At 37.1% G+C, this 24,190-nt stretch overlaps 1 protein-coding gene and 1 long non-coding RNA gene across 3 annotated transcripts in view; both read right to left on the reverse strand.

The window, feature by feature from the left end:
- The window catches only part of SLC25A16 (solute carrier family 25 member 16), a 49,226-nt gene that overhangs the window by 20,123 nt on the left and 4,913 nt on the right, over positions 1 to 24,190 (reverse strand). For both annotated transcript variants that reach the window (XM_045437613.1, XM_045437612.1), the window contains exons 3-4: positions 14,745 to 14,878; positions 13,346 to 13,409 (exon numbers count right to left, since the gene is read on the reverse strand). In XM_045437613.1, coding sequence (XP_045293569.1) covers positions 13,346 to 13,409; positions 14,745 to 14,878 — 198 coding nt within the window. The remainder of the gene's footprint in view (positions 1 to 13,345; positions 13,410 to 14,744; positions 14,879 to 24,190) is intronic.
- LOC123576598 lies at positions 1,037 to 6,693 on the reverse strand. Its single transcript, XR_006701500.1, has 2 exons — positions 6,384 to 6,693; positions 1,037 to 1,383 (listed from the first exon to the last, which is right to left on the reverse strand). It is a non-coding gene; the product is annotated as an uncharacterized LOC123576598 (long non-coding RNA).

A 24,190-nucleotide genomic window follows, 5' to 3' on the forward strand; every position in this document is an offset into this window, starting at 1 on the left:
TTCTATCCCGACTTTCTCGAGGGTTTTTATTAAGAAAGGATGCTTATTTATTTATTTTGAGAGAGAGTTAGAGTGTGCACAAGCAGGGGAGAGGCAGAGCAAAAGGGAAAGTGGGAGAGAGAGGATCCCAAGCAGGCTCCACACTGACAGCTCGGACACAAGGCTCAACTCCATAAACCCTGAGATCGTGACCTGAGCAGAAATCTAGAGACACTTAACAGACCTAGTTACCCAGGTGCCCCAAGAAAGGCTGATTTATGATTACCATATCTGTAGTTTAGCTATAAGTGATATTTTAAACCTTCCTTTCTTTAGTTTGCCCATAGCAATAAAAACTAGCCACTATGTGCCAAGCACACCATACCAGGCTCTCTATAAATACCACCTCTAATCCTCACATGCCAAACACCACCAACAATCCTACCAGGTAGAAGATGGATATTATTATTACTGCTTTGCAAATGAAAAAATTGAGGTTCAAAGTAGTTAAGTAACTTGACAAAATTCATATAGTTTCTGTATCACAGAGTAGGATTTGAAACAAAGTTTTCTGACTCACATCATGACATATGTTGCTTCTTGTAATTTTGTTTTCTTGTTAAACATTTGCTTGGTAATTTCTATACTTAACTTTTTATTCAGAAATTCCACCAGTCCAGTGATTAGAATTGTCAATTTCCCACTGTAGCAGTTTGATTTGTGAGCTCTTTCTTTATCTGTGCTATTTGTTTCAAGCCATTCATTTTCAAACTATGTAACATATTTATATGTTACCTATTGCTATTCAAGTCAGCCACCTAGGCCTGGCAAGGCAGTGACTTTCCTAAATGGTGTCTTTTAAGCTGCATCTAAATTAATATAGTACAAAGGTGATGTTCCTGAGACAAGATTTGGCAGTAACATTAAAGTCACAACAAATACCTTATTATCCAGATATTTATAAAACTATATGTTTTTGCAAGTTGGCTTAATTTTTTTTACAGCTTGTGATAAAGATTTTGCAAGGGAAATTTTTAGAAAATAAAATTAGGAGAGATTCTCTATAAACTAGTTCCATCTTTATTGGTATATTCCATATTAAGAAGTTTTAACAAAGAAGAGAATCAAAGGGCTGACCATTTTAAGGCTTGATTGTGCTGACATAACACAACCTGGCTAAACATCAGATTTTGCTAAGATTTTCCCAATTCATCAGTATCCATTTTATTTTTACCACTTCTATTAATTTTTACAACTTTTTTTTCCTCTTCCCTAATCGGTATCACTTTGGTCTTGCCTCTCCAATTTGCTCTCTGACTCCATTTATTTCTTCTTTCCTTCTCACAATGTTCCAAATCTTTTAGTTGTCTTCTTACTGGCTTTGGGTGGCTTAACATAAAATAACTGTGAATTAACAAAGTGGCAAAATGATAATTTGGTAAAAAAATGAGTATATTCAGAAATCTGTAAAAGGTAAACAGGGCATCAGCCTAAAAGCTGCAAGACTATGAGTCACACAGGAACTGGCATAACCTAATTGTACATAATCATTGGCAAAAAATGATGCCAATGATTATTGGAAGGCTAAACTCATTATCTAATTTCACAATTTTTTTTAGCCAGTTTATTTTACCATACTTTTATATGGTATATTTCTTTTAAATTTGAACAATCAATCAAATCTTCCTAAAGAAAAACAAATCTGTTAACAAATGTTAAAAAGAAATAACAGATTTATAGGGCACATAGGTGGCTGACTTTGGCTCAGGTCATGATCTCCCAATCTGTGGGTTCAAGTCCTGCATTGGGCTCTGTGTTGACAGCTCAGAGCCTGGAGCCTGCTTTGAATTCTGTGTCTCCCTGTCTCTCTGCCCTTCCTCTGTTTGCACTCTCTCTTAAAGATAAATAAACATTAAGAAAAAAAATTTTTAAGGAAATAGCAGATTTAAAAACAAAAAAGAAGGCCCAAAATGGAGCCACTTGTGCTAAGTCCATGTCACCAAACCAGGTCTTAATACTTAACCTAACTGCAGTTTCAACCTTCTCCAGGAATGTGCCCAATATTTCTTTATCCCTTTCCCCTTCTGCCTGTAGAAGCCTTCCATTTTGTACACCTCCTCAGAGCTCCTTTCTACTTACTAGATGGGATGCTACCCAATGCAAGAATTGTTGAATAAAGCCAACATGATCCTCAAATTTTTTCAGCTGAATTTTGTTACTTAACATAAAGATACAAAAATCACCAAGGTTTGTTGCTGGTTTTTAATATTCTTAAAAGCAACTTAATGATTTCAATATAATTTTAAACCCTGAAATATAAGCGGAGGATTCTTAATAATTTTGTACTCTGTAAATCTTGAAAACTCATTTATGACTTTAAATGTTTACTTATTTTTGGAATAAAGAGGAGTAAGAAATATTCCTCTGATAATCATATTTTACCCTTTACTCTAAATATAAAAGTATAAAGCCCTCTCACAGGGCTAGATGTAGATTTCTACAAACCCTAACTGCAGAAAAGATTACTATGTCTTGCATTGTTGAAACTAAAAATAATATTGCACTGTAAAATAAGTTTGAGGACATCTAAGTTCTGATTTTCCTCATGATGACTACATCAGTGCTTTTTAAATTTTTTTTTTTAACATTTTTTATTTATTTTTGAGACAGAGAGAGACAGAGCATGAACGGGGGAGGGGCAGAGAGAGAGGGAGACACAGAATCGGAAACAGGCTCCAGGCTCTGAGCCATCAGCCCAGAGCCTGACTCGGGGCTCGAACTCACGGACTGCGAGATCGTGACCCGGGCTGAAGTCAGCCGCTTAACCGACTGAGCCACCCAGGCGCCCCCATCAGTGCTTTTTAAAAATACCAAATGTCCCTGCTTTGCTGGAGACTTAGGCATGTATATAGTCTACCTGTCAAGTAATCCAGCACTAGATTTTCTTGGCTTGAACTTTTCTCATTTCAGCTAATTTATTTTTATATTATTTATTTCTGACTAATTTTGACTGTTGTGATCAAAATTGATCAAATGGTCAAAAGAACTTATGAGTATGGACCCAAGAGTGAGCCTGCTTTCATTCAAATCAGGTTCTACCACTAACTGGCTGTGTGATCTTGAGCAACTTACTTAACCTGGGTGTCAGCTTCAGAATCTATAAAATGGACATCATAATAAGTCATTACCCAAATCAGGGTTTTATGAAGTTTAAGTGAGTTAATATATGTAAATGCTTAAAATAATTCTCAACATAGAGTAAATATTATATCTAAGTGTTAGCTATTATTACTCTCCCAATATGTTCTTTTTCAAGCCATTCGTTTTTTGACCTTTTCTTTTGTGAACCAAATCATTTGTCTCCTCTTTTGACCCAAATTCCTCCATTCTCAATCTCTTCCTGCACTTCAAGACTTCAAATAAAAAGAAAAAAAATCAAAAAAGAACAGTAAAAAAAATAAGAAAAAGAAAAAAGAACATCAGAAGATTACTGAAGAAGAATATGCAACTAAGTGGGAACTTAACTTGACTGCTAGCAATCAGACTGACATATATATCCAAATGGTGACAGGGATTTTCAATTCATAAACCTAGTGTCTCCCGTTCTGGCCTTTATTCTATACTCACATATCTCTTCCTTACTATTCTAACTAGCCCTGCTTTACTGAGAGGTCAAAAAAGTCCTCCAAGGGCAAATAAGGGAAATCAGAAAATACCTACTTCAAATAGTAGTGTGATAGTTTTCCTATTCCCCCACTTTACAACCACAATCTAATACAGAGAGCAGTGTATCTTCACCTACCAGGAAGCAATGAGACTCAATCAAGTTGAGACATGTTTGCAATCTTTATGTGCAAACTTCTCTTTTTCTCCCTTAATCAAGAAACTGAGGACTTAATGATGAATCCAAACTAACTAACACTGTTTCTTCCCTAAATGCTAATCTTATTATTATCTCTATAGTCTAGAATCCAGGAATTGTGGTAAACCAAGGACGTACTTTAGTCAGCAATTAGATTTTGCTGATTTGCAAAGCTTCAAAGAGCTCAACACTACCTCATAATCACTGTATAAAAAACAAAAATCCTGATTGCAAATTCGATTTGTAACCACGATACCAAAGACAGATCCTTGGTCATTAAAACTTTGGAGATCATATTCTGAAAATATGGAAAATATGAATTTTTTATTCTGCTCTAGCAAGAAGCATAAAGAACTTCTTACCAGAGGAAGTAACACTGTACAAGGAGGAGGCAGTAGAAGGAAGATGAAGGAGGACTTCACCTGCCTCCATTTTGACCTCATCTATACTTTCTAATTGCTTAAGTTTGTCTTTCCAACTTATCTCTTAACTCAGGCAAAAGACCAGCAAGCATCCTTGATGGGAACTGAAACTACCCCCTCAAGCAATGATGACTGCTAGATGCCAACAGGACCCTGTGTGAATGACACCAAGACAATGGTTGACCTGACCTTTACTGTCCACCGACCTTTGTCCCACATTTTCCTTATATAAACCTAGAAGTACTTTAAGCACTTTAGAGACAGTCTTTGAGATATTAGTCTACTGTCTTCCAGGTGTTGGCCTCACTGAAACAAATTCCGTTTTATTTCACTACCACTCAGTCTCTGCCTTTGGGTTTTGTCAGTAGTGAGTGGCCAAACCTGGTCTGCTTGGGACCCCTAGAACCAGGTGCTCTTGTACCCCAGTTACAAAGAACAGAATAGGTATTAGAAATTGGATAATACAGGGTTGAAGCAAAGGAGCATATCCAAGCCGTCATCAATTAAACTCCTTCCTCTCTAACTTCTCAATGAATATGTAAGTAGATTTCAGTTTTCAGGAAATGGCTTCCCTCCTCGCTCATTACCTTCCTTCCCATCTGAGGCTACATGTAGGAGCAGCATCCAGACTTCATGTACACATCCAAAGAGATTAAAGTTCAATGAAAAAAAACGAATGCATTTAAAATAAAAACTTTAGACAAAGGAAGGGCTCCATGCATCATAGATACAAAAGATAAGCTGGAAAGCTAAGGAAATTGGTCTAGAGTAGATATCCAAGAAAGTTCAATTCTACTATATCCTGTCTTTTGGAACCACATCACTACGTCAAGCCTGATGATTAAAAAAATATCAACTGTAAAGAACTAATAACCTGTCTACAGTTATGTGCAACCTCTAATTCAAATATGACATTCGGGAGCCACACTTGAAATCATTATTACTCAAAAGAACAACTGTGTGTGACTGGATGCCTTTAGTATAGTAGTTTCATGTGGAAATCAGATGTTTCAATAACTGCATGACATTAAGTCAAAGAGCCAAAGGGCTAGAGAGCAGAGATCTGAACATCATGCCCATCCCACATTCAAATCAGGCCTCAAATCTATTAACTAAAGAAAGTAAGTTCTGAAATCAAGAGTTATACTACTAGCGCAGAAGAGTAATTTCTCCAAAAATATAGGAAGCTTATTGCATCTAGATTCTGGATCAGGGCTCAAGGGAGAATAGCATTCTCTTTTAAATATTAAATTCTCTGGGAAATGTGCCTCTATGCCTCTTTGAGAGTCTCAAAAGAGCAGTTTGTTCTAACAGTCAACGTGTTCTGATAATAATCTAATAATAGCACCGTAAAGCCATTCTCACTGCTGACATCCAGCCTAACCTGCTTGGTTGCTATACATGCTATACTGATTGTTAAATATTTTTAATATCACCTTTATTTGTTTATTCATTTATTTTTTGAGCAGCAGGCAAAAGTTTATTAGAGTATAATATCAGAAAGTAAGAATAGTATGAGAGTTCTCTTTACAGAGGGGGGCATTGGAAAGTGAATGCCCCCAATATCACCTTTATTTAAACTAAAATTTTCCCTGTGTTACAAATGAGACAGAAAGAGGAATAAGGAATTTAGGTGGCTGGCTCAAGAGCATGTAATAAGTCTCTTGAGCTGGCATGGAAGGTTTAATAATATTCCCTCATATTTAAGGAGGACCTCAGATCTTTCAGAATATTTTCATAGCAGTTCTTTGACTTTCAGAACAACTCAGAAAGAGAGGGAGTGGGACAAACACAAACTCCACTTTAACAAATGAAGAGTGAATTACAGAAGGCTTAAATGATCTGCCCATGGTCAATGTAATATAATGGAGGCCAGCCAGGATCCAGGAAGTGTTCAGTACATTTGACCTCCCAGCCTTGAGCCAAAACACCAAAGTGGAGTAGACCAGAGCAAGCAAAGCTTGAGATAAGCAAGCAAAACTCAGCTTATCACTTCTAGTTTCTAACTCTTCTCTCTTTTTCCTGTCACTGTTCATTCCATAAGAACTGTCAGAACAAGACTGATTTCAAACAATTGAAACAGAAGGAAAGAAGAGGAAGACCTCTGTAAATATACAAACCTTGATTCTTAGTCACTAGTTTTTCCTTTTTCTGGCTGACTGAGGTTCCACATGTACTGGATTGTAGTTATAGGATGAGGGGAAAGTTTGAAATTCAGAAAAACTTTAAAATAAGCTCTGTTGAAATGACTGTGAAAAACACACCAGTTTTTATTTTGGCAGATATAGAAATTTCCAAACATACTTTCAAAGGCCACCTAAGGTACAGGAGCAAAGATACCTAATATAAATAAAATTAACTAGAACACTCATTTCAATGATTTATAATCATAGAAGCAAAATGTAAATTATAATACTTAAACATGGTAATAAAAATAGAAATACTGAATAATGGAGGCACTAGTCTTATCTGTAATTGCTAGAATTTTTAAAAACTTTTTTCTTTAAAACTTAAAATTTATGGGGCACCTGGGTGGCTCAGTTGGTTAAGCGTCCGACTCTTAGGTTTCTGCTCAGGTCATGATGTCATGGTTTCATGACTTGGAGCCCAGAGTAGGGCCCTGCACTGACAGTGTGGGGTCTACTTGGGATTCTCTCTCTCTCTTCCTGTCTCTTTGCCACTCCCCTGCTCCAGCTGTCTCTGTCTCTCTTGAAGTAAATAAACTTAAAAAAAAATTTTAAATTAAAGTTCCTATTTCAGAAAAATGAAACTAGAAATAGCATTTGAATGAATAATGCTATTCAATAATACCAAGTGCTGTGAAAAGGAAATAAAGTCTCCATGATTTAACACATGTTCACAATCCAACTTAATCTTTCTTATAACCTTCAAAGAAAGGATTTTGATCAGTCATTTGTAAAGTTAAATTTATTTATTTATTTTAATGATTATTTATTTATTTATTTATGTTAAATTTTTTAACGCTTATTTATCATTGAGAGACAGAGAGACACAGAGCGTGAGCAGGGGAGGGGCAGAGAGAGGGGGAAGCACAGAATCTGAAGCAGGCTCCAGGCTCTGAGCTGTCAGCACAGACCCTGACGCGGGGCTCGAACTCACAAACCACTAGACCATGACCTGAGCCGAAGTTGGACGCCCAACCGACTGAGCCACCCAGGTGCTGCTTCATGTTTGTTTTTGTGAGAGAGACAGAGACAGAGACAGAGACAGAGTGTGAGCAGGCAAGGGATAGAGAGAGAGGACACACAGAATCTGAAGCAGGCTCCAAGCTCTGAGCTGTCAGCACAGAGCCTGACACGAGGCTCGAACTCACGGACCACGAGATCATGACCTGAGCCGAAGTCGGAGGCTTAACCAGGTGGCCCTGTAAGGTTAAATTTAAAAGATGCAGGGTGCCTGGGTGGCTCAGTTGGTTAAGCATCTGACTTTGGCTGAGGTCATGATCCCACAGTTCCTGAGTTTGAGCCCCATGTCAGGCTCTGGACTGACAGCTCTCTCCCTGCCCCTCCTCCATTCACAATCTGCCTCTCTCTCAAATATAACTAAACATTAAAATGAAAAAATTAAATATTAAAAGACAGTGGGGTGCCTGGGTGGCTCAGTCAGTTAAGTGTCCAACTTAGGCTCAGGTCATGATCTCACAGTTTGTGAAGTGATGTCTCTGCATCAGCACAGAGCCTGCTTTGGATCCTCTGTCTCCCTCTCTCTCTGCCCCTCCCCTGCTTGTGCTCTCTCTCTCTCTCCCGCTCTAAAAAATAAATAAGCATTAAAATTTTTTTTTAATTTAAAAGACAGAGAATTCATTCATTCATTCATTCATTCATTCATTACTTATTTTTATTTTAGGTGTTTTTATTACAGCACAGGGATGGGACCCATGGGCAGAAAGAACTGCCTAAAAGAAAATTTAAACAGTAATGTACAAAATCATACATTTTATAATCTGGAATCTTTACTAAAATTTCTTTTCTATAAAAATGAAGATAATCATGGCATTTTCCACATAGTATTTTTCTGTAGACTACATATTAAGTGCCTGAGGATTACATGTCAAGTGCTCAGGTCTATATATGGTACATAGCAAATAATCAATACTTGTTAGCTAATGTTAGCTAACCAGCACTGTCATACCAGTGTAACATACTGAAATATTTCGATACCAGTTGGCAAACAGCTGTTGCTCCAACTCCCTAAGATCCCTACCATGGCTCTGGTACGCCTCTTAACCCAGCAGAACTCCCACCACCACTACTACCACATGCTATCTCATGCTACAGACACTAACAAGTTAATTGGAGGCTTTCACAACCTGTGCTATTTATTAGTACCTCTACAGTTGTGTTGCTAAATATTTTGAATATTACTCCTGATCATTTTTACTACTTATTGAAATTGGATCAGCCAACCAGGAGTCAAGAAGAGCTAAACAGGGGTGCCTGGGTGGTTCAAGTCAGTTAAGCGTCCCACTTTAGCTCGGGTCATGATCTCATGGTTTGTGGGTTGGAGCCTTGTATCAGGCTCTGTGCTGACAGCTCAGAGCCTCCTGCTTCGGAATCTGTCTCTCCCTCTCTCTCTCTCAAAAATAAATAAACATTTTTTTAAAAAGAGCTAAATAAACACTGGGTAAGGCAGAACCATAAAAAAAAGACTACATGTCTAGGTGGAAAGGTAAGGCTGAGTGTCCTTGGTTTCAGAGTGTGATATTCTACCTGGAAAGTCCCTGAGACCTGTCATCCAAGAGCAAGCCTGTCGTTCCAACCAGGAAGATAGATGATTATCTATAGTCATAGTGTCTCCAACATCTATCCAGATTTTTGTTGTCTTTTGAGGCCTACATGCTCAACACATCTGTCCCCATTCCTCTCCACATCATACCACATATGCAGATCTCAAGGGCTTTAGATATTCTGATATGTGGAATTTTTTTTACCACTCTTTTATAGCTACACATTTAAATAACTGTTGAGGGGTGCCTGGGTGGCTCAGTCGGTTAAACGTTGGACTTCAGCTCAGATCATGATCTCATGGTCATAGGTTCAGGCCCTGCATCGGGCTCTGTGCGGACAGCCCAGAGCCTACAGCCTGCTTCAGATTCTGGGTCTCCTTCCTTCTCTGCCCCTCCCCCACTTGCACTCTGTCTCTCTCTCTCTCTCTCTCTCTCTCTCTCTCTCTCTCTCTCAAAAATAAATAAACATTAAAAATGTGTTTTAGGGGCGCCTGGATGGCTCAGTCAGTTAGGCGGCCGACTTCAGCTCAGGTCATGATCTCGCGGTCCGTGAGTTCGAGCCCAGCGTCGGGCTCTGTGCTGACAGCTCAGAGCCTGGAGCCTGTTTCAGATTCTGTGTCTCCCTCTCTCTGACCCTCCCCTGTTCATGCTCTGTCTCTCCCTGTCTCAAAAATAAATAAAATGTTAAAAAAAATAATAAAAAAAATGTGTTTTAATTAAAAATTAAAAAAATAGGGTGGGAGGGAGGGGAGGGTGGGAGGGAGGGGAGGGTGGGTGATCACCTTTTGGGATGAGCACTGGGTGTTGTATGGAAACCAATTTGACAATAAATTTCATATATTGAAAAAATAAATAAATAAATAAAAAATAAAAAATAAAAAAATAACTTGATATGATAAAACTGCAGTGAACATCTCTGTTGTTAAATATGTCACTGTATACATCTTTACTTCCTCTCTTAAATAAAATCACTGAATTTAGTATATGATACAGATGGGGCTTAAAATGAGAAAAAAGCATGTTATTAAGTAAATAATGTTGGCATAAGTAGCTAGTCATTTGGAAAAAAATTTTTATTTAATCCTTACTTCATTTTTTACATAAAAACAAACACTAGGGATGACTGGGTGGCTCAGTCAGTTAAGCATCAGACTCTTGATTTCGGCTCTGGTCATGATCACATGGTCATGGGATAGAGCCCCAAGTCAGGCTCTGCACTGAGCATGGAGCCTACTTGGGATTCCCTCTCTTGCTCTGTCTCTGCCCCTCCCCTGTTCACACACACACGCATTCATGTATGTGCTGTCTCTCTCAAAATAAATAAACTTAAAAAAAAAGTTATCAGTGCCTTAAAATAAATAAATAAAATATGAAAAAAATCAACATAAAAATCATAGAAACATGATCAAATGTTTTTATCTTAGAATAGAGAAGGCATTTCTAAACACCACAAAAAATTTTGAAGCCAAAGAGGAAAAGAGTAACCAACTGGCATGTAAAACTTATGGGTGTGTGGGGTATGTATATTTGTGTGTATGTGTAAGAGAGAGAGAATTGTGGAGGATTATTCTTTTTTGTTGTTGTTTTTACATTGTACTTTATTTCTCTCTCTCTCTCTCTCTCTCTCTCTCTCTCTCTCTCCCTCTTTTTAATAATTTCTATTTAGGGGCCCCTGGGTGGCTGAGTTGGTTAAGTGTCTGACTTCAGCTCCGGTAATGATCTTGCAGTTTGTGAGTTCAAGCCCTACATTGAGCTTTTTCTGCTGTTAGCACAGAGCCTGCTTCAGATCCTCTCTACCCCCCAGCCCACCCCTCCCTTGCTGATGCACACATTCTCTCTCTCTCAAAATAATAATAATAATAATAATAATAATAATAATAACAATTTCTATTTAAAATTTAGTTGGTTAACATACAGTGCAATATTGGTTTCAGAAGTGGATGATTTTTCTTAAAAAAATCACAAATAAGGTTAAAAGACAAATCTAAAACCAAGAAAGAAACTATTAGCAATACTTGACAGAAAAAAAAATAATGTCCTAATTCCCAAACTTATAAACATAATTTTTCCTAGTTGTTTTAAGCAAAAATGAATATTTAAAAAATAGAAACAACTCAGGTTGCAAGTAAAAGAAATACGAATGGTCAATAAACATTGGAAAGCTGATCAACCTTACTCATAATTAATTGCCAAATATTGGGGCGCCTGCGTGGCTCAGTTGGTTAAGTGTCCAACTTCAGCTCAGGTCATGTCTCGTGGTTCGTGGGTTTGAGCCCCGCATTGGGCTCTTTGCTGACAGCTCAGAGTCTAGAGCCTGCTTCGGATTCTGTGTCTCCCTCTCTCTCTGCCCCTCCCCCCCTCACACTGTCTCTCTGACAAGAATAAATAAACATTAAAAATAATAATAATAATTGCCAAATATTAAAAATCTAATAAGACCCACTGTTGGTATGGTATAGTAGGAGGAAAAGCCATTAAAAGCATTATGAAGATCAGTTTGACAATGCTTATCATAATTTAAATACACATATCCTTTGATAAAGTAATTTTCCTTCTCAAAATTTATTCTACAGATATAATAATACAAGTATAATGGTTATTTGTGAAACAAAAACTGAAAATATTCCAAAGACCAATCAATAGGGGACTGGATTAAATAAAGCATGATACATTCAGGGGCACCTGGATGGCTCAGCTGGTTAAGCATCCAACTCTTGATTTCAGCTCAGGTAGTGATCTCTCAGTTCGTGGGTTTGGGACCCACATGGCAGTGCGGAGCCTACTTGGGATTCTCTCTCTCTCTCCCTTTCTCTGTCCTTCCCCCACTTGTTCTCTCCCTCTCTCTCAAAATAAATAAACAAAAACTTAAAAAAGAAAAAGCATGGTACATTCATACATTAGAATATAACACAGGTCGTTTAAAAAAAATAAGAAAGATCTATGTATTGATATAGAAAACAGTCTCGAGAAAACGGTAAAAGAAAGGTTCCAATCTTATAGAATAGTACTGGAAAAAGCATATGGGGCACCTGGGTGGCTCAGTCAGTTAAGTGTATGACTCTCAATTTCAGCTCAGGTCATGATCTCTTGGTTTGTGGGTTCAAGCCCCATGTCAGGCTCTGTGCTAACAGTGTGCAGCCTGCTTGGGATTCTCTCTCTCTGGCCCTACCATTTGTGCTCTCTCTCTCTCAAAATAAATAAACAAACTTAAAAAAAAAAAGCATACATAAGAACAGCTAATAGTGATTAGTGATTGTTTTTAGGGAGTGGAAATATTCGCACTGTATAAGAGTTTGTATTATTATAGTCATTATAATATTTTTAATGTTTTTTTAACATTTATTCATTAAAAAAAAATTTTTTTTTAACGTTTATTCATCTTTGAGAAACAGAGAGAGACAGAGCATGAGCGGGGAAGGGGCAGAGAGGGAGACACAGAATCCAAAGCAGTCTCCAGGCTCCGAGCTGTCAGCACAGAGTGCGACACAGGGGCTTGAACTCGTGAACCACAAGATCGTGACCTGAGCCAAAGTCGGACGCCCAACCGACTGAGCTACCCAGGCACCCCAATATTTTCGAGAGCCAGAGACAGAGTGCAAACAGGGGAGGGGCAGAGAGAGAGAGGGAGAGACAGAATCTAAAGCAGGATCCAGGCTCTGAGCTAACAGCACAGAGCCTGATGCAGGACACAAACCCACGAACGGTGAGATCATGACCCGAGCCAAAGTCCGACACTTAACTGACTGAGCCACCCAGGCATTCAAATGTTTCTTTTTTTTTTTTTTTTTTAATTTTTTTTTAATGTTTATTTATTTCTGAGGCAGAGAGAGACAGAGCATGAGTAGGGGAGGGTCAGAGAGAGAGGGAGACACAGAATCAGAAGCAGGCCCCAGGCTCTGAGCTGGCAGCACAGAGCCCGACGCGGGGCTTGAACTCACAAACCGTGAGATCATGACCTGAGCTGAAGTCAGTGGCTCAACTGACTGAGCCACCCAGGCGCCCCTCAAATGTTTGTTTCTTTATAAAGGTGCAGTGGCCTCTTGTTTTTTCCAACATTTTAAAAAAATATTTGAAAGAAAAAAACAATTTCCAGAAGTAGAATTGTTAAAGGGAATGTATGTTATTCATAATTGTACATTTAGGCCATTCCTTACCTTTTCCTACTGTAAAATACTTTTTTTTTGAGTTGGGATATTAATGATTTCTTATATAACTGAGTGTACAAAGATGAAAAATTTATGTTACTTAATCAATGTCATAATATTATCTAAACCAAATTAAGTATTTTAGTAGAAAATTAATTTGTCAGAAATGAAATATACCCACTCCTCTTACCTGCCATGGATCCAGCCATTAATCTGTGCACATGACCAGAAACTCCCAGTTTTGTAGTAATTACCTAGAAACCAAAATACCAAATTAAATGGAATATTTTAAAAATACGTCTCACTTCACTGTTTAATAATGAAGAAATTTCAAAAAAGAGTTACACAACTAGTAAAAAGAAAATTAGTAAATGAAGTGACCACAATTGTAACACATCACAAGGTCAGGTATTTCCTATGTAGCTTTTATGCCAATTCTGCTCTTTTACAATCTAATTTAGAATTGTCAAATATACTATATTGCACATTCCTGACCACATATACTTAAAGTGTGAGTGGCAGTAGTACAAATAAAATGCCACTACAATGAAGTCTTGACATACTGATGACACCAATTCTGACTGATTAGCTTGGAATGTTGTTCTCATCTCTATTGCTTACTTTTCCTTTTAAGACACCCTATGAAATTTAGCATACTTAACCATTCTGTGTCACTTTCACTCCCACAGAAAAGAGAACGTCAATCAATGAGTAGGATGGGAAAAGTTGTTAATTGATTGCATTACTCAAAAACAGACTTTAACAATACGATTTCACTATTTTATTTGTAAGAAATCCAAAGCTACAATGTTCCTTTCCTAAAACTGAGAAACAAAAAGCACATTAAAAAGCTATTAATATTTTCTGTATTTATTATTACCTATTTGAAGTGTATTTTGGCTCTTCTTCGTAAATGTATACATAAACAATTTGCTCAAAAATGACTAACAACTGGGGCACCTGGGTGGCTCAGTCAGTTGAGCATCTGACTTCGGATCAGGTCATGATCTCACGGGTTCGTGAGTTTGAGCCCTGCGTTGGGCTCTGTGCTGACAGCTCAGAGCCTGGAGCCTGCTTCGGATTCTGTGGCTCGCTCTCTCTCTCTGACTCTCCCTTGCTCATGCTCTGTCTCTCTCTGTCTCAAAAATAAATAAAACATTAAAAAAAAATTTTTTTTAAATGACTAACAATGCTGGACTAGATAACTCCAAAACCAAGTTACATTTAAAAATTTAGGGGAGCCTGGGTGGCTTAGTCAGTTAATTGTCTGACTTTGGCTCAGGTCATGATCTCACTGTTCATGGGTTCGAGCCCCACATGGGGCTCTGTGCTGACAGCTCAGAGCCTGGAGCCTACTTCTGATTCTGTGTCTCCCTCTCTCTCTTGCTCCTCCCCCACTTATACTCTGTCTCTCTCTCTCAAAAATAAGTAAACATTAAAAAAAAATTTAAACTATCACAAGTCTTCTTCCTTCAAAAAGGCATTACTTTACCCATTCATCCAAAGTAACTTTAAAGGCCAAAGCAAATGCCTGTCAACTAAGTATGATATTCAAACACAAAAGGAAAACAAGATAAAAGTTCAAATACCGTTTTATAATGCTCAAATGCCATAAACTGGATTGCACCATAGGGAAAGATTCGAATCATCATTGCACCATTCCCTTTATACAATCCAAGGTATCCTTCCTTTTGGGGAACAGCACGCAATGCAGAAAATACTCCTATTTTTAGAAAAATGTTTAGAAGAAAAATACTATTAAAACAGAGAAAACTAAATTCAAATTTTCATGACAATCACAGAAAAGATTACTATATCATCATTCATGATACAATTTTGCATGAGGAATTAAATGAGTTGTAATTTATGTTTAATAGTTAAACCTACTTAAAATATATAAGTCCAAATTACATAAACATACCTCATATAAAAATATAAAACATATTATAGCAAAAACAGCTATAAATTGTGGTAAAGTAGATTATAATTATCACAAATTATATTATTTTACAGCAATTTAGAAAATCTAACAGAAATATATTCAACGACCAGATATTACACTGCAGGTGGTTGACTCTGAAAGGATGAAGGAAGGTTTCCCAGACTGACCTAGATACATGTGTGGTTTGTTTATATAAGGAAACTGCTAAATAAAAGAAAAAAATTTCAAAACTACCTATTATAACTATTTAAATTTGGGGGGAATTTTCACTGTTAGAACACTTTAATTAGGAAGAGTGATAAACAAAGGCCTGAGTTCTGATCCTGTACATTTATATAAATATATATATATATATATATATATATATATATAATTTACTCTGTTAATGTCAATACTAGTCCTATTTGCTGTACAGACTTCTCATAAACACATCACTCCTTGTATTATTAAACTATTTAAATTCAGGTTCTTTTCCAAATTTTTCAAACAAAAATTTGATCAAATATAAAAATAAATCATTTTGAATTTTTAGAATGCAAATAACCCTTTGATCTCTTCCTGCAAATTAAAGTTGTAGGTACTTATTAACATTAAAAAAAGATGTCTTAAAAGCATTTTTTAATAAGTAGATATCTAAATGAATTAATAGTTTATTAAAAAGAATTCTATATTATATATATTATATATACCTATATATATGTATAATATATAATATGTATGTAAAATTCTTCCCAAACACATGAAATATTAAACTAAATATACTTCCCCACACCCAAAAAAAATTGTTCTTAAAGACGCCGTCTTGCCAAAAGAAGGGGCAAAGGTTAAGCCCTGTTTAATTTGTTTCAAATGTGTTCGTAACAGTTTAAGGATAATCAAATTTAGAACAATAGCTACCTTGTAGAGACAGGAAGGCTGTTGATGAGGGAGAAGTAGAAGTTTCAAATGTACCAGTAATGTTTATTTCTGAATCTCTGTGTGGGTCCACATATGTTTTCTACATTAGTCTTCAAAACTCTTTAATTACCACAAATAGTTTGATAAAACAGATTTTAACAGAAACTACTAGTAGAAGTGAAATAGATATAGCAATTTCAAAAAACGAAATCCAGAAAACAAAGTGGGGGAGGTTGCTGGGGAGGATGGAATACAAGAAAACACAATAAACAAAACATTATGATGGTGAGTGAAAAAAATCAGTGATCACAAAAAAAAAAAAAAAAAAAAAACCAAAACAAAAAATAACAGAAATACAGAAATTCCACTATTAAAAGCCAAAGATCCTCAAATTCTGTTAAAAGTCCATATCTAACATATGCTTTTTACAAAACTCTTACCTAAAACAAAATAACAGAGAAAGGAAGAGCGAGAATGAATGTTGTATGTTTTCAAATGGCTTTTAAATATACACTGAGATGATTATAGTGTTGTTTTTCTCCTTTAACCTATAGTCTGTACTATTTTTACTTTGGCATATTTTTACTTTATGGTATAACACTGGACCAATTCTTACAAATTTACAAGCATGTTTGGAAAGACTATTCTCTGTAGGGGGGTACAAAGTTCTCTGTGTATCTTTTATATCAAGCTTGTGTTATTTAAATCCTTCCCTGCATCTTTACCTATTTTATCAAGCTAGGATTAGAAGGAACTAACATTTGGTAAAATATAGCATATGCTTGTGTATATATACATTAGTTCTGAAAGGAAATGGAAGTAACTGGTAAAAATGTTAATTCCAAGGAAGAAATAAGGGAGGGAACAAGATGTTTTTATACATGTTGAATTATAAACTTGTGAAACATCACACATTCAAAAAACTAAAAATAAAAATTTTAAAAGCAATGAAATTAAAAGTAAAAATTTTTAAAGAATCCTATTATGACTCATCTACCTATTTTTATTTTTTATAAATAAATAAATAAATAAATAAATAACAATTATCAGAGAATACTATGAAAAATTATATGCCAACAAACTGGACAACCTGGAAGAAATGGACGAATTCCTAGACACCCACACATTACCAAAACTCAAACAGGAAGAAACAGAAAATTTGAATAGACCCATAACTAGTGAGGAATTGAATCAGTTATCAAAAATCTCCCAACAAATAAGAGTCTTGGGCCAGATGACTTCCCAGGGGAATTCTACCAGACGTTTAAAACAGAGTTAATAGTTATCCTTCTCAAGCTATCTCAAAAAATAGAAATAGAAGGAAAGCTTCCGGACTCATTCTATGAAGCCAGCATTACCTTCATTCCCAAACCAGACAAAGATCCCACAAAAAAGGAGAATTACAGGCCAATATCCCCGATGAACATGGATGCAAACATTCTCAACAAGATACTAGCAAATCAAATTCAACAGCATATAAAAAGAATTATTCACCATGATCAAGTGGGATTCACTCCTGGGCTGCAGGGCTGGTTCAATATTCGCAAATCAACCAATGTGATACATCACATTAATAAAAGAAAGGTAAGAACCATATGATCCTGTCAATAGATACAGAAAAAGCATTTGGCAGTATACTTTCTTAATAAAAACCCTCAAGAAAGTCAGGATAGAAAGAACATACTTAAACATTATAAAAGCCATTTATGAAAAGCCCACAGCTAAATATCATCCTCAATGGGAAAAAACTGATAGCTTTCCCCCTAAGATCAGGAACACGACAGGGATGTCCACTCTCACCACTGTTGTTTAACATAGTGTTGGAAGTCCTAGTGTCAGCAATCAGACAAAATGAAATAAAAGACATCAAAATTGGCAAAGAAGTCAAACTTTCACTCTTCACAGATGACATGATACTCTACATGGAAAACGTGAAACACTCCACCAAAAAGCTGCTAGAACTGATATATGAATTCAGCAAAGTCACAGGATACAAAATCAATGTACAGAAACCAGTTGCACTTCTATACGCCAATAATGAAGCAAAAGAAAGAGAATTCAAGAAATCGATCCCATTTACAACTACACCCAGAACCATAAAATACCTAAACCTAACCAAAGATGTAAAACCAATGCTGAAAACTATAGAACGCTTATGAAGGAAATTGAAGAAGATACAAAGAAATGGAAAAACATCCAGGCTCATGGATTGGAAGAATAAATATTGTTAAAATGTCAATACTACCCAAAGCTATCTACACATTCAATGCAATCCCAATCAAAATTGCACCAGCTTTCTTTTAGAACAAACAATTCTAAAATTTGTATAGAACCACAGGAGACACCGAAGACACCGAATAGCCAAAGTAATACTTAAGAAGAAGACCAAAGCGGGAGGCATCACAATCCCAGACTTTAGCCTCTACTACAAAGCTGTAATCATCAAGACAGCATGGTATTGGCATAAAAACAGACACACAGACCAATGGAACAGAATAGAGACTCCAAAATTGGACCCACAAAAGTATGGCCAACTAAGCTTTGACAAAGCAGGAAAGAATATCCAATGGAAAAAAGACAGTCTCTTTAACAAATGATGCTGGGAAGGGCACCTAGGTGGCTCAGGAGGTTGAGCGTCTGACTTTGGCTCAGGTCATGATCTCACGGTCCGTGGGTTCAAGCCCCACATCAGGCTCTGTGCTGACAGCTCAGAGCCTGGAGCCTGCTTTGGATTCTGTGTCTCCCTCTCTCTCTCTGCCCCTCCCCTGCTCAAGCTCTGTCTCAGTCTCTCTCAAAAATAAATAAACATTAAAAAAAAAAATTAAAAAAAAAAAAAAAACAAATGATGCTGGGAGAACTGGACAGCAACATGCAGAAGGATGAAATTAGACCACTTCTTACACCATACACAAAAATAAACTCAAAATGGATGAACGACCTAAATGTGAGACAGGAAACCATCGAAACCCGAGAGGAGAAAACAGGCAACAACCTCTTTGACTTCAGCCGCAGCAATTTCTTGTTCGACACATCTCCAAAGTCAAGGGAATTAAAAGCAAAAATGAACTGGGACCTCATCAAGATAAAAAGCTGCAAAGGAAACAACAAAACTAAAAGGCAACTGATGGAATAGGAAAAGATATTTGCAAATGACATATCAGATAAAGGGTTAGTATCCAAAATCTATAAAGAATTTACCAAACTCAACACCCAAAAACCAGATAGTCCAGTGAACAAAAGGGCAGAAGACATGAATAGACACTTTTCCAAAGGAGACATCCAGATGGCCAACAGACACATGAAAAGATGCCCAACGTGACTCATCATCAGGGAAATACAAATCGAAATACAAACCACACTGAGATACCACCTCACACTGGTCAGAGTGACTAAAATTAAACAACTCAGGAAACAACAGATGCTGGCGTGGTTATGGAGAAAAGGGAACCCGCTTGCACTGTTGGTGGGAATGCAAACTAGTGCAGCCGCTCTGGAAAACAGTGTGGAGGTTCCTTAAAAAATTAAAAATAGAACGACCCTACGACCCAGAAATAGTACTACTCAGAATTTATCCAAAGGATACAGGAGTGCTATTTCATAGGGCACATGTACCCCAATGTTTATAGCAGCACTTTCACCAACAGCCAAATTATGGAAGGGGCCTAAATGTCCATCAACTAATGAATGGATAAAGAAGATGTGGTTTATATATACAGTGGAATACTACTTGGCAAGGAGAAAGAATAAAATCATGCCATTTGCAGCAACATGGATGGAACTGGAGGATATTATCCTAAGTGAAATAAGTCAGTCAGAGAAGATAGATATCATATATTTTCACTCATATGTGGAGCTTGAGAAACTTAATAGAAGATCATGGGGTAAGGGAAGGGAAAAAAATAGTTACAAATAGAGAGGGAGGGAGGCAAACCATAAGAGACTCTTAAATACAGAGAACAAACTGAGAGTTGATGGAGGGTGAGGAAGAGGGGAAAATGGTGATGGGCACCGAGGAGAGCGCTGTTGGGATGAGCACTGGGTGTTGTATGTAGGCAATGAATCACGGGACTCTACCCCCAAAACCAAGAGCACACTGTGTACACACTGTATGTTAGCCAATTTGACAATAAATTATATTAAAAAATAAAGATAAATAAATTAAAACAAAATGAAAGGAAGGTGATGGGTATTGAAGGGGCATCTTTTGGGATGAGCACTGGGTGTTGTATGGAAACCAATTTGACAATAAATTTCATATATTAAAAAAAGGAAAAAAAAGAGAGGAGAAGTCAATAAAAATAAATAAAATAAATAGAAATTCCTTTTGCAAAAAAATAAAAGCAGTAAAATTAAAAGTAAAAAAAAATTTTTTTTTTTTAAATATTTCTTCAACGTTTATTTATTTTTGGGACAGAGAGACAGAGCATGAACGGGGGAGGGGCAGAGAGAGAGGGAGACACAGAATCGGAAACAGGCTCCAGGCTCTGAGCCATCAGCCCAGAGCCTGACGCGGGGCTCGAACTCACGGACCGCGAGATCGTGACCTGGCTGAAGTCAGAGGCTTAACCGACTGCGCCACCCAGGCGCCCCAAAAGTAAAAATTTTTAAAGAATCCTATTATGACTCATCTACCTTTATTTATTTATTTACTTACTTATTTATTTTCAAATATTTGTTTTTGAGAGACAGAGCACGAGCAGGGGAGGGTCAGAGAGAGAGGGAGACACAGAATCTAAAGCAGACTCCAGGCTCTGAGTTGTCAGCACAGAGCCCAATGCGGGGCTAAAACTCACCAACCCTGAGATGATGACCTGAGCTGAAGTCGGACGCTTAACTAACTGAGCCATTGATTTCGGATTCTTGATTTCAACTCAGGTCATGACCTCAGAGTTTGTGGGGTCGAGCCCCATGTCAAGCTTGGCACTGGCAGTACGGAGCCTGCTTGGGATTCTCCCTCACTCCCTCTCTCTCTGCCCCTTCCCTGCTGCTCACATGCTCTGTTTCTCTCCCTCTCTCTCAAAATAAGTAAACTTAAAAAAGAAAAAAGAAAATGAGCTATAGTTTATATACAACATAAATATCCATTACCCCTTTTAAGAAAAATCACATTTTAAAAACACAATTGGAAAAACAATTTATTCTTTATGTTTGTTTATTTATTTATTTATTTATTTATTTGAGAGAAAGAGACAGAATCTCGCACTGTTAGTGCACAGCCTGACGCAGAGCTTGAACCCATGAATCCTGAGATCATGACATGAACCAAAATCAAGAGTTGGATGCTAACCAACTGGGGCCACCCAGGCATCCCGATTCTTTTTTTTTTTTTTAATTGAAGACAGTTGACACAATGTTACATTAGTTTAGGTTTACAACTGTGATTTGATAACTCTATATGTTATGGAAAAAACAACGGACTCATTCACTCGGTAGAACACGTGAGAACACGTTCCTTGTACACTAATGCTGCATAAGTCATACAGAGCACACATCATTCCTATCTACCAAAGCATGAACCTATAAAGCAATGAAGTGGTATGAGTTAATTGCCTCGACCTAATTTCTTTCTTGGTCTCTGTCCACATTAATTCTTTTTCTTTTAAGTCTTTTCCCCTCTACTTGAAAAAGTAATATATGTTCAACATGTATTAATATTAGCTTAGGGGAAAAAATTTCCTTAAAATTTCACCAAAGTATTTATTAAATAAATTAATAAATAAGAAAATTAACCAGTTTATGTTTTTATTTCTAGCCTTTTGTCTAAGAATATATTTATATAAAATGCAATATGATTAAACCATTTTGTAATATGTCCTTTTTTTTAAATTTTTAAAAATGTTTATTTATTTTTGAAAGACAGAGAGACAAAGCACAAGTGGGGGAGGAGCAGAGAGAGAAAGGGAGACTGAATCCAAAGCAGGGTCCAGGCTCTGAGTTGTCAGCACAGAGCCTAATGTGGGCTTGAACCCACAAACTGAGATCATGACCTAAGCTGAAGTTAGATGTTTAACCACTGAGCCACCCAGGAGCCCCTGTAACATGTTTTCATTTATCTAATACATTATGAACATTGTTCCCAGACAATATATAGATACATAGATATAGATATATAGATATATAGATATATAGATATACATATACATATACATATAGTTTTTTTGTTTTTTTTTAAGGAAGTTCTAGGGATGCCTGGCTGGCTCAATCAGAAGAGCATGCATTCTGGATCTTGGGCTGAGTTCAAGCCCTATGTGGTGTAGAGATTACTTAAATTAAAAAAATAAATAAATAAAATAAAATAAAACAAAATAAAATAACAACTTCATATAAAAAATAAAAATAAAAAATAAAGTTAAGCTCTAAGCCCAATGTGAGGCTGGAACTCACAACCTTGAAATCAAGAGTCACATGCTTATGGCACCTGGCTGGCTCAGCCTGTAGGGCATGCCACTCTTGATCTTGGGTTGTGAGCTCCAGTACCATGTTGGACATACAGTTTACTTAAAAAAAAAAAAAAAAAAAAAAAAAAGAAGAGCCAGCCAGGTACCCCCAATTAATATTCTTTTTACAGTTTTTGTGTGATTGGAAAATAGTCTACAATATGAATTTATTTATTTAAATAACACTTATTTAAACTTAACCAATTCCCTATTATTGAACATTTGGGGGTTGTTGTTTTTTTTGTTTTACTAACATAAATAATGTTTTCATCCTTGTATATATGTCTTTGAGCACATTTCTTTTTTTTTTAATGTTTATTTATTTTTAAGAGAGAGGGTGAGAGCATGAGCAGGGTAGGGGCAGAAAGACAGGAGGGCAGAGGATCCAAAGAGGGCTCTGTGCTGACAGCAGAGAACATAATGCAGGACTCAAACTCATGAACCCTGAGGTCATGACCTGAGCCGAAGTCGGACACTTAACTGACTGAGCCACCCAGGTGCCTCATATTTCCTTCTTAAAAAAATGCTTTTTAATTTTATTTGAGAGAGAGCATGAGCGCACACAAGCAGGAGAAAAGCAGAAGGAGAGAGAGAATCTTAAGCAGGCTCCATGCTCAGCGCAGAGCCTGACACATGGCTCAATCCCACCAACTTAGGATCGTGACCTGAGCCGAAATCAAGACTCTAGCACTCAACCCACTGAGTCACCCAGGTGTCCCACATCTTTGAGCATATTTTTCTTTTTTTTTTAACATTTATTTTTGAAAGAGAGACAGAGTGCAAGTGGAGGAGGGGCAGAGAGACAGGGGAGACACAGAATCCAAAGCAGACTTGAGGCTCTGAGCTGTCAGCACAGAGCCCGACGTGGGGCTCAAACCCACAAACCATAAGATCATGACCCAAGCTGAAGCAGGACGCCCAACCAACTGAGCCACCCAGGTGCCCCTGAGTATATTTCTGATTAGTTCCTTACAATAACTTCCTAGAACTAGAATTGCACGGTGAAAGAATATGTATCTTTTCAAGATTTTTGATGCATATTACCAAAACACCTTCCAAAAAGGCTATAAAAAAATTCCTACTCCCACCAATGATATATTATTAGAGTATCCATGTTAATTAAATGGCTGATTTTTATATTTGTAAGGAACAAACAAGAGCTTGATATTCTTTAACAATTGAAGTTTATCCATACTAACTGCATTGAATTTTATTTGCACTAAGATTTCTAGGAGCTTGGTTTTTTTTTTTTTTTTTTAACGTTTATTTATTTTTGAGACAGAAAGAGACAGAGCATGAACGGGGGAGGGGCAGAGAGAGAGGGAGACACAGAAACGGAAACAGGCTCCAGGCTCTGAGCCATCAGCCCAGAGCCCGATGCGGGGCTCGAACTCACAGACTGTGAGATCGTGACCTGAGCTGAAGTCGGACGCTTAACCGACTGAGCCACCCGGGCGCCCCTCTAGAAGCTTGTTTAACTGGGTGTTTAAAGGAATATGGTTGCCTGTCTGAGTCAGTACAGCCTGCAACTCTTAATCTTGAGGTTATGAGTTCAAGTCCCACATTGGGTGTAGCTTACTTTAAAATAAAAAATAATAAATAAAGGAATAAACTTTACCTCCATCAATAATTGGATATTTTTTTAAAAATCAGGTTGAGGGTCACGTGGGTGGCTCAGCCTCTGACTCTTGGTTTTGGCTCAGGTTATGATCACAGGGCTGTGGTATCAAGCCCACATTGTACTCTGCACTAAGCATGG

This window comes from Leopardus geoffroyi, chromosome D2 (assembly GCF_018350155.1).
Source record: "Leopardus geoffroyi isolate Oge1 chromosome D2, O.geoffroyi_Oge1_pat1.0, whole genome shotgun sequence".
Lineage (NCBI taxonomy): Eukaryota > Metazoa > Chordata > Mammalia > Carnivora > Felidae > Leopardus > Leopardus geoffroyi.